The sequence below is a fragment of the Channa argus genome, chromosome 15, assembly GCF_033026475.1.
Source record: "Channa argus isolate prfri chromosome 15, Channa argus male v1.0, whole genome shotgun sequence".
Classification (NCBI taxonomy): domain Eukaryota; kingdom Metazoa; phylum Chordata; class Actinopteri; order Anabantiformes; family Channidae; genus Channa; species Channa argus.
Window position 1 is genome coordinate 7,069,975 of NC_090211.1, and position 11,073 is coordinate 7,081,047.

The 11,073-nt window shown below is 40.6% G+C and overlaps 1 protein-coding gene across 1 annotated transcript; it reads right to left on the reverse strand.

Moving 5' to 3' along the window:
* Nucleotides 1-822: 822 nt before the first annotated feature.
* On the reverse strand, nucleotides 823-5,839 carry gfap (glial fibrillary acidic protein). Its single transcript, XM_067478020.1, has 9 exons — nucleotides 5,297-5,839; nucleotides 3,494-3,554; nucleotides 3,299-3,394; nucleotides 3,045-3,206; nucleotides 2,813-2,938; nucleotides 2,140-2,360; nucleotides 2,011-2,054; nucleotides 1,702-1,784; nucleotides 823-1,470 (listed from the first exon to the last, which is right to left on the reverse strand). The coding sequence occupies exons 1-9, from the start codon at nucleotides 5,815-5,817 to the stop codon at nucleotides 1,429-1,431; spliced, it is 1,356 nt and encodes a 451-aa protein (XP_067334121.1). The 5' UTR covers nucleotides 5,818-5,839; the 3' UTR covers nucleotides 823-1,428.
* Nucleotides 5,840-11,073: the final 5,234 nt, after the last annotated feature.

Sequence of the window (11,073 nt, forward strand, 5' to 3'; positions counted from 1 at the left end):
TTGTGCAGACTCTGTTGACTCTTTTTCATAGAATTACAGCACTGTATATACACAAAACCGTTAAGATTATTGGGCTCTAAAAATAACAAACGCACACACATTTAGTATGATCGATACGCTCACATGCGAAGAAATCATAACTAAACTAGTAAAGCAACTTTGTGTGATTCAGTTTTTGCTGACTGCTGAAGGCTAATAAGTACAAGACTGCAACCTGGCAAGATGATTAAAGTTCTGATGCTAAAACTTTGGAACATGGGTGCATTTTTGAATTTAAATCATATTTGATTCATTCGGTTCATTTCAGGCTCTGCACTTATTTCATCTTGATTGCCTTACAGCATCTCTGTATTTCTGGTGGTGGCAATAAATCCTGCTTTGTGTGCTTTCAGGTTTTGTGTAGTGCAATGTTGCTCACTAGCATCAGTAGATTGCCCTCTAGTCACAATTCAACAGTTTGCTCCCCAGGATTCTTGTCCATGTGTCAGACTTGTTAGGTACAGTAAGTTGGGACCTCCAGTTGCTCCCAGGTGGTGAGTGTAGTTCCTTGCAGTGCAACTCAATCAGTGTGTGCATGAGGTAAACGAAAATACCTTGAAGACCTATTATATACCTACTAATAAGGTAGATGTGTTGGTAAATTCAATTCCTGGCCACAAGCAATGGATCACTAGCTGTCTAGTACTGTATGTCATTTAGTTCTTCTTGTTTGTTTGTTTTGCTCCTGATTAAATGCAGCTTTGTCTCAGATCACTAAAAAATCCCAACAGCTCCCGAGAACAGGTCTAATCAGCAAAAAGTGAGACTGACTGAAAACACCTGTGTGTTTGTGTAGCAACTTTAATACATGAAGCAACACACGAGCAGAGGTGATCACTACAGCAACCAAATGAAAAGTAATATAGCACCATTCAAGGGTTAAAACACAGCTCAGATTCACCAGTTGTCCTGCAAAAACCTCTTCTAACATACACACGTCTCTCACTTCCTGTCTAAATCCAATTCTGAAATCGGCAAATCCCAACTCCCTCTTATACTTCCATTGGAACATTTCACATACACAAGAACCACACGTCAACCTCCACCACACTACATATTAGCTGAACACAATTGCTACATTTCAAGGCCACTTCTATGGCAGCTAATTCTAAACAATGCTAAATAATGTATCTGGTCTGTCAGTCAAGGTTAAAATTAAACATTTTACAAGTAAGTTTCGCTTTGTTAACTAAAACCTGCTACAGACTGTTAAGGATGACCAGCCTACAACAAAGAAGAACTGCTACTAGATGAATAGAAAATTGTGAAAGAAAAATACAATTCTGATGGGGTAGCTTTGGGGTGTTGGAAACATTAAAAAGTAATAGTATGCATTGAAATTCCTCAGGTTATGAGTGAGAATGAAATTGGAGAGCTCATGGTAAAACTTTAAGGCACATCTTTGTGTTCAGTGGTTGATTCCTTAATGATCTGAAAAGAAAGAAGATCAAAGTTAAAAACAGAACAAAAAAACAACTGATCTCTGGTGGGTTTTTGTATTAGTTTCAGAAGGCATCAGGTGTGGTGAGCCACAGTTAATGTGTGTGAAAACTTGCAGAAGGGTTCAACATTGCCCTCCAGAGGGAATGAGGGAGAGCTGCAATTTGCACATTCGCCCTGTTCAGCAGCAAAGAGTGTTTTTCTGTGGGAACTCATACGTACCTCTCCATCTCTGGTCTCCACGGTTCGAACCAGAATGCTCCTCTTCACATGGGCCTCTGGGGTTTTGGTGTCCAGATTAGTTTCTAAATTTGATCAGAGAGAGAACAAAAAGGGAACATTAAGTACATTCCAACAACTTTTCTGTGAACTTTGTTTGTGTTTGTTCTGAGAAGTAAAAAAGAATAATCACTAATGAAAAACGGAATTTCTTATAAAGCCACAATCAGGCAAAAATTTCTATGAAGAAAATGCATGCATGAGGAAAAACAACTGCACTATTACAGAAAATTGATCACATTTGATACTGACCTCTGAACTGGAGGTTAGAAAAGCTCTGAACAGGAATGGTGATCCTGGAGGAACAGGAGAAACAACAGCATCATGTATGCTTGTTTATATTTGTTTGCTGCGTCAGATTCGATGCCTGCTTTGGCTCACCTGCTCTCTTCTCCCTCCAGCAGCTTCCTGTAGGTAGCAATCTCTATATCCAGGGCCAGCTTGACATTGAGGAGGTCCTGGTACTCCTGCAGGTGCCTTGCCATTTCCTCTTTCAGTGCCTGGATCTCCTCTTCGAGACGACTCACTGTATCCTGGTAACCAGCAGTCTCCATGGCAAAGCGGTCCTCCATCTCTCTGAGCTGGCGTTCCAGAGACTCGTTCTCAACGAGAAAAGACAGGACAAGTAATGAAGTCTGTAACTTAAGAGGCAGTAATAAACATCAGACTCTGATGTGTCTAGCATGTTCCACTCAGGTTAGTTTTAGTGCAGCAAACACTAACAGTGTTAGAATTACTTCATACATCACAGATTTCTTTTGTTTTAATGCTACTCTAAACCCATCACTGAGGGCTGAAGGTCCTCAACACAAACAAGAAGTGAGGATGCAGTCACCACAGAAGACAGTGATAGTGTTTGTTGTTCACAGTCTTCACAAGTACCTGCACATCATTTGAAACTACTCCAACTACTGCTTCCTGACTGCACTGTGATGTTGTGGGGTCACATCTTAATGGAATGAGCTCAAGTTAAGGGCTCACCGTTAGGCACAGGCACATTATCACAAACTAATTATAATTTCACATTGTGTTTTCTGTTATTCAGTGGACTTACTGTTCCCCGAAGAGCTTCCAGGTCACAGGTCACCACTTGGATCTGGCGCCGGTACTCATTGGCCTCCTGCTTAGCTTGGCGCAGGGCCTCTGTGTTTCGATTGGCTGCATCTGTCAGGTCAGCAAACTGCACATGAAAGAAAACAGTCCAAGAGGCTGTAAGTCTGTGTTATGTCCTTTATATCAGTTACATTTAATTATGCTTGATAATAGGCATTTGTGGGTGTTCTGACCTTGGATCGGTACCACTCCTCTGTCTCCTGCATGTTTGAAGTGGCCATGGTTTCATACTGAATCCTGATGTCTCTCAGAGCAGCAGTGAGGTCTGGTTTGGATACATCCAGGTCAACATGCACCTGGTGGGCCATGATCTGCTCCTGCAACTCACGCAACTCCTAATGGAGGAAAGGTAGAACACAAAGTAAATTAGACATTCAAAAGAGATGATTAAATATGATTGTAGGTACAAGTAATGATAGTTTCTTACCTCCTCATGAATCTTCTTCAGGAAGTTAATCTCTTCCTGCAGGGCATCGATTTTTCTCTCTAACTGAACGCGATTTAGAGACGCATCATCGACATCCTACATGCAAACAATGAGGCACACAGAAGGATGCCGCTGACAGTCAGATAAACTGAATTTCTAAATTGTTTAGAGCATGATTCCAGTAGACTGATTTACCTGTCTGTAGGCATTCAAATTGTTCTCTGCATCCTGTCGGAGGCCAATCTCATCTTGCAACCTGAGTAAGATGGATAAATGAAGCTTGTTGATACATGATTACGAGCAAAGCCAAATCGAAATGAACAGATTAATTCTTTGCCATGATTAACATTAACTTTTTATATACATATTTTAAAAATGTTACTTCCAGATTTTGAATAACAAATTAAAAATTTAATTAATTAACAAGACCAATTATGCATCACAAATCTCGTATGGAGTGAAAACATATTGTCAGCATTTTTATCATATTTTACTGTGAGCATCAGTGCTGCTCTACATGCTGCAGGGAACAACGGGGGCTCAGCTGAAAGAGCAGCTTACGCATCATTACACATTCACTTCGACCTAACAGCCAGAGGTCTTTCCCACGGGAGGGAGTTTACACACACACACACACACACACACCTACACCCACACCCACACACACACACACACACACACACCAAAATGGGTCCATATAAGCACACCATCCTTAAAACAAAAATCCTTGGGATGACATCTGTACAGCCTCATAGAGAGTTTGCTGAATAGAGCAGTTCAAAGAGAGTAGGGGGAATGACAAAGATGACCTTTGACCCTCTCAGCCACAACCATCACTATTCACTCTACGTTCTTTCAGGGACCAGCAGCAGCAGGATAGAGGGCAGAGGGGAGTGTGAAGTAGACTTTCCACTTTCAGAGACTTTCATTCACTCAGTCTACTGACGATATTAAATGATAGATTTATGTATGCACCTTAATTGGAAAAAGCTGAATGTGTCAGCCGTAAATCAGTATTTTGGAGTAACAGGGGATAATAGAACATCTGCTTGGCTGTCTGTTCCTTTTGTAAAAGGCTACCATTGTGTTTCCCTCATTCCTCCACACTCAGTCAATGGAGGCGAGGGGTTCAGTTAGGATCAAGTTTGTAAAGAAGGGTCCATGAGTAAAGCCTGGGCGGAGCACAGTGGTCTTCATTCCACCAAATCAGAAACAAACCAAATCTGCATGTAAATGCATTCATAATTTAAAACAGACAAAAAATTCTGCTATGCAACAACAAATGCAACAAATTATGTTATGATTATGTTCTGAAAAACCTCAAAGGTAGTAACTAACCTGACTTCATTATTCTTCCTCTTCCACATTTTTAACAAAATCCCCAAACAGCCGGTGCATAGCATCAAATGAGCCAAAGCTAAACGAACAGCTCATGTCTACACATCCGTGAAAAACAATTGATAGTACATGCACAAATAGATTTTATGGGTTGTTCTTCTGGTGCTACTTGTCTTTAAAGCAACAAGGTGAAAAACAATAAAATGTGAGTATAAAAAGCTGTATACATCAGACTGGAAGAAAAAGCATATGCAGAAAGAAGGAATACACCAGGGGTCTCTCGTCTCCCTTCCTTCCATTGTATGTCTTTCTATAGGGTAATTTGAATTTTGTCTTTTCAGTGGAGATGAAACCCTGAAAGATTCATATAAATTTCTATTTTAAATAATAAAATAGAAAATTTTAAAATAAATGTCTATTTTAAATATATACAAACATATTAGCTCAGATTTTAGCTCCGGTTGCATAGGAAACTAAAGTTTAACATAAATGTTCATTCCTACATAATCAAAGATTATGGTCAAACAAAATAAGAAAGGACAGGACCACCACTGATTCTGTGACTAGAAAACAAAAAACTAATAGCATATTTGCTTTTACTGCTGTGTGCATGACATCAAGATGAGCCCCCACCCACAGTCCCACCCTGTTTCCTCCTACCTTTGCTTTAGTGTGCCCAAATCTGCAGCCAGGTTGTCCCTCTCTACCTCCAGCCGGGCTTTGCCAGCAGTAAGACCGTCCACCTGCCGTCGCAGCTCCCTCAGCTCCTCCTGGTAGATGTCTCCCAGGTGGCTAGGCTCCTTTCCCTTTAGCTGGTTCAGCTCTGCAACCAAAACCTTATTCTGCTGCTCCAACAGGCGCACCTTCTCTATGTAGCTGGCAAAGCGATCATTAAGGCCCATCATCTCCATTTTCTCATTGGTGCGTGTCTCCTTGAACTGGGCCTTCATCAGGGAATCAGCTGAGAAGTCCAGACGGTCCACAGGGCTCCCCAGCAAAAGGGCCGTGCTGGATGAGCCCAGGGAGATCCGAGACACAGGGCTGGAGTGGGTGAGGTTGCGAGAGGTGCCATGCCAGGAAAGACGGCTGGAGGGAAGGCTCCCAATTCGGACAGCTGGGGTGCTCGAGCCCTGCACCAAAAAACGTTTTCTGTAAGAGGACTGGACTCTCTGACTCTCCATGATAGTGAATGAAACTCTTTCAGGGCACAATCTAAGCTTTTATAGAGGCAGGCAAACCCCCCAAATCCCAAGTAGAGGGGCCACAGGGTGGGGCAGAGAGAAGGGAGGGTGGCAGGCAATGAATGGGACAAAAAGGGAGAGCGAAGGGGTGGTTTACATGACACTCAAAAAGCTGTGTGCCAGGGATTGTGTGTGCTTGTCCACTCATCTACAAATGTCTCTTGGCTTTCTCCCTCTCTCCCCCTCTCCTCCCATCTCCCCAGCCTCTGACTCACTCTTTCTCTCACTCTTACTTTCACCCCTTTTTGTCTTTCTCTCTTTCTTTCTGTTCCAGCTGAATGAAAAGGAATGTGTGACAGGGTCTGGCCACCAATTCATCCCGACCACACATGCACTTTCACTAACACTGAAACAAAGTTTGATCAAACAAAGTGATGAAGCTCTAATCAGAGAAAGCAAAAGAAGACTGACAGATAAAGCAGATATTTTATAAACCTATCCCAAGAGTAAATGTAAATTTAGTTCAGGCTGGAGGACAATATCCATCAAGCATCATAAACCTGTTAGTGGAATTACACTTGATGTCCCACTGTGTGAGGAGACAAACAGCATGTGGCAAAGCCTCAGAGCTGCCATTTCAACTCTTTTATAGCATAGTTATATAACAAGCACATAACAGCCCACAAATATGCACCAAACACCTGTTTACTCTAATGGGACTAATATGACTTGAAGGTTTGTTAAAGTAGAGGATGGTTAACAGATAACCGATTACATTTTCACCCATGTTCTGGGTGTCTTAACAGTTAACAGTCGGCAACTTACACTGGTGAGCATTGTATGAGCATTCCAGGAGTTATAAATTATGCTGGTATAACAAACCAGCATTTTGTAAGAAATTACTTTTGTGACATGAAATTAATTTAAATATATGAAAAAATGTTACAAACTTTTATGTCATGGTATGTGAAAAGTCTTGTGTTTGGTACTTGGCACCTCTTAATATTTGTGTCAACATATCAGCAAAAAACACCAGAGCAAGCGACCCTCACATTACATACTGTGACTGTACATCAACTGACTGTTGACCACCATAACACTGCAGGAGCACACTTCCACTTTTACTGTCACAGAGGTAGATTGTAGCCAGAGGCTCCAGTGAGACTGACACGAGACTCTGGGGTGTTCATTATGTTCAGGTTACCAGACATCTTGTTGGCTCCGAACAGATAGATGTTAGAGATGAGGAGGAGTGGGGTGTGGGGAGTTCAGGCCTAATCGGAACTCCAGGAGGTATAACACAGGCTAAGTTACAAAACCAATTTCACCCATTACCTTGACAACCGCAGGGTCGGCTACGTCAGAGTACTTCAGCTTCTTTGTAAAGAGCATGTAATTTGTAGGGACTAACTGTATCCAAGCATCAGCTGTCTTTCTGAAAATCCCTGAAGAAGAAAATTCTTTGTCACAACTCTTATGTTTGTGTGACAATATTATCTCATTTACAAAATAAATTTATTAAATACTTACAAATTTACTGCATTGTTTACAATAATCATTGTTTACAATGTAGTTTAAACAATCAATAAAGTAAACGCTGCCAGTTAAATACAAAAATTTGGTAGTTCAACAAAACACAAATTAATCATAAAGAGTACACAAAACCATTATACATAAGTTGATAAAATACAAGCTTGGGGTTACTCTTCTACCAATCTTTCACTAGCTCATTTCAATATTCATTCAGTCATACATTTTTCTAAATGTAATGTAAACAGTAATGAATGAAAACTATAAACGCAACTTTAGCAAGAACTAAAGTGGCCTGGATCGATATAGTGATGGTTCACATAACTCAACTGAGTTTTAAGAGTTTTGCAGACGTGAATGGAAACTGAGGACCGTTGGGAAAAATACGCTTATAAAGTTATAACTGTGCAGTGAGCATTGAAAATGATTTAGGCAGAAATGTGAATTGTCTACAAACTTCAGAGAACTTGTATAAACACTGCTGTGGTGCTACAGGTAGTACAACAGAACAGCAGTGGGACACAAAGGACTTCTTTGTTACTGGCTCATAAAATCACAGGCAGTGGAAACCAGTGGTACCAGGACACAGTGAATAAAACCCTTTATGACTTTACTATCTGGCTTAGAGTGTTGCTACTTTTAAAGAAGACAAACAACAACACAGTGTCTTGAATTCCAATTGATTTCTGTTAATAGAGGTTAAACAAGATGGCACACTGTAAGTCTGGCAGAGCTTTGTTGATTTTAAAAGGCTCCATCTCTAAGGATTTATGGCACAGTTGCATAATTCACTGACACTAATTGTTTTAGCTCTCTGGATTTTTTAGACAGTCGCGGCAGTTGCCTCAGATCTGGTCACTGAGGTAATATGTCCTGAAGATGGAACATCCACACAGAAAGAGAAAAAAGGGGTGGGGCAGACCCATCCTCCTCCTAGCTACCTCCCTGCTGGTGGAGTCAGAGAAGGGCCAAGTCAAACAGCTGATTCATTAGTCTAACATGACAAGACCATATCTTTTGTAGGACAAGCAAAAAAAGATGTGGGCTGAATCTCAATGGTGCTGGACCCAGACTGATGGTAGGCCAAGGCAACATGGCTGCCAGTAAAGATTGACTGAGTAATACTCAACGCTTGCTTTGTGCTCTGGCATTTTAGACCGAGAATCCCCAGTGTGGGCCTTTCAGCTACCATCCCTCAACCCTACTGATGGCTGAAAGTATGTGGCCACATACCAAACTGAATCCTGACCAACGAGCCTGAAGCAGTGTCTCAGCGCCACCTTTAGCACTACATCGAATGTTTCCTAGACAATGTAAATTAAATGAGGAGTCCTGAATGCAGAATAGTAGCAAGTAGTGATACTGAAACGCATCTCTTCAGTTAAATGATTACTTTTAACCACCTGCACTCATCTAAGGCTGCCAGAAATGCCCCCACAATCCCTTAAAACCTCATAATTGGAAATATTGGAACAGTAACAACGGACATGACAATGAAAGCCGTTAAATGGACATTCACAAAAACTGTTACATTCTCAGCACTGAGGTTTTCCAGTTTGACACACAGATGCAAATGTGGTATGCAGCTAAGGAATTTTGCTTTTTTTGGCATGCATGTACTACAAAAGTTACTAAGCTAAACTAGTGTACTTTTAGGTCCTAACTGTTATTTTGCCCTAGGACACTAGTTCAGCTTAGTAACTTTTTTAACATACAAATGCATTCTGAGTTGGTCTGGTTTCACTTATGTCTACAATTACACCTATGCCCTGTTTGGAAACTTATATATAAACTATATGTCGTCCTCAAAAGAAGTGGTAGCGCTACATATCAGACCTATTTTAATTTATAAGAAATAAAACTTAATACCCACTGAAGAGGGAACACACATGACAGTATATCATAAAGCACCAATCACCGTGGTGACGAGTATAGTTTCCATGTATAACCCCTACTCCAAAAAAGTTGTGTGAAAATCCAAATAAAAACATAATCCAATGATTTGCAAATCTCAACATATATTTTGTTCAGAATAGAATATAAACAACATATCAGATGGTGAAACTGAAAATTTGTAACATTTCATGGAAAATATTAGCCCATTTTGAATTTGATGGCAGCAACAAATCTCAAAAAATGTTGTAAGAGGGGTAACAAAAGGCTGGAAAAGCCTCCCAGTAGGCCCATGTCCTACCTGGTTATGAGAATCTATACTGCTGAGTACCTGAGGTATTTGCTACTGTGTCCTCTACCGAGTCTTAGTTGCAGAGATGTTCAGCTCTGGTGAGATTCTAAGATTTCAAGGTTCAAGGCTCTGGGTTCATCAACCACTCAGTTCAGGAAGGAGGGTGGCAGCAGCAAGTCTACATCAAGAGTAAAAAAAAGTATAGAGAGACCTCCATCCCACAAGGAATCTACCCATACACAACTTATAAAAATAGCCACAGCAATGTAGTAACTTCCTTTAGATCACAAAGTCAAATTCAAGTGTATAAACAAAAATAATGAGCAATTTAACCAAAATTATCAGAAGTTCTACCAAATGACAAGAAAACAATTAACACTATAATGAATATTGCCATGTCAACCAAACTATTCAATTGTCAGTTGCTAGTGTCCTTTGCTTAATGTCGCAGACTGGAAACAGAACCACAGAGAGTAGCTGCCGCTAAACTGTTCATGGTGCGTTTACGGACACTGTGTAATTCACAACTTCAATAATATTTTGGGGTTACACCTTGCATATTTAAGCAAAACAATGCTAAACCACATGCTCTATCCATAACAACAGCATGGCTTCGCAGGGGAAAGGTGCTGAACTGGCCTGCCTGCAGTTCAGACCTTTCACCAATAGAAAACATTTGGTGCATCATAAAACAAAACATCCGGCAACAAAGGCCCAGGACTGTTGAGCAGCTATAATCCTGGATCAGACACGAATGGGACAACAATCCGGTCCTGAAACTCCAGCAGGTGGTCTCCTCAAGTCCCAGATGTTTACAAATTCAGAATGAGCTAATATTTTCCATGAAATGTTAAAATTTCTGTTTTAATATCTAATGTGCTGTTTATGTTATATTGTGAATAAAATAAGGGTTGATGAGATTTGCAAATCATTGCATTTTGTTTTTAATTGTTTTTAACCCATCTTCTCAAGTTTTTTGGGAACTTTTTTCCCAAGTTTTTGGGAAGATGGGTTTGAAGAATTGGGGTTGTATTTGACTGATTAGATCTTGACTGTATGCAGACTTTTATTAATATACATCAGACCATTCTCTTATTATTGTCGCACCTATTAAGTGAGGTGAGGTTACACCTTATTGATGAAGTTTTGTTACCACATGCAGTTATTTTAGTACAAATCCAACATCAAACTGATGAGAATTGGAACAAACACTGAAAAGAACATGCGGCTAGTTTTTAGTACAGAAATTAATGATCCGAATTATTCCTCTATTAGTGGAACTGACTGACTAAGGTGAGACCCATTGTGGCTACACAGCTGAATGCTTGTGTCATTCTAAAAGGCCTTACGGGAATGGGCAGATGAAAATCAAGGGGCTTAACTGGGACAGACAGGCTGCAGATATGACTCAGCACCACTGGGTCCAAACAGAGCACAGCCACAAAGAGAGTCGGTGAAGAGCCAGTTCTGGCCTGAAGTTAGAGTCTGCTTGTCAGCAGGAATGCTGGGGGTCAAACGAACCACACAGACAGATCTGCATA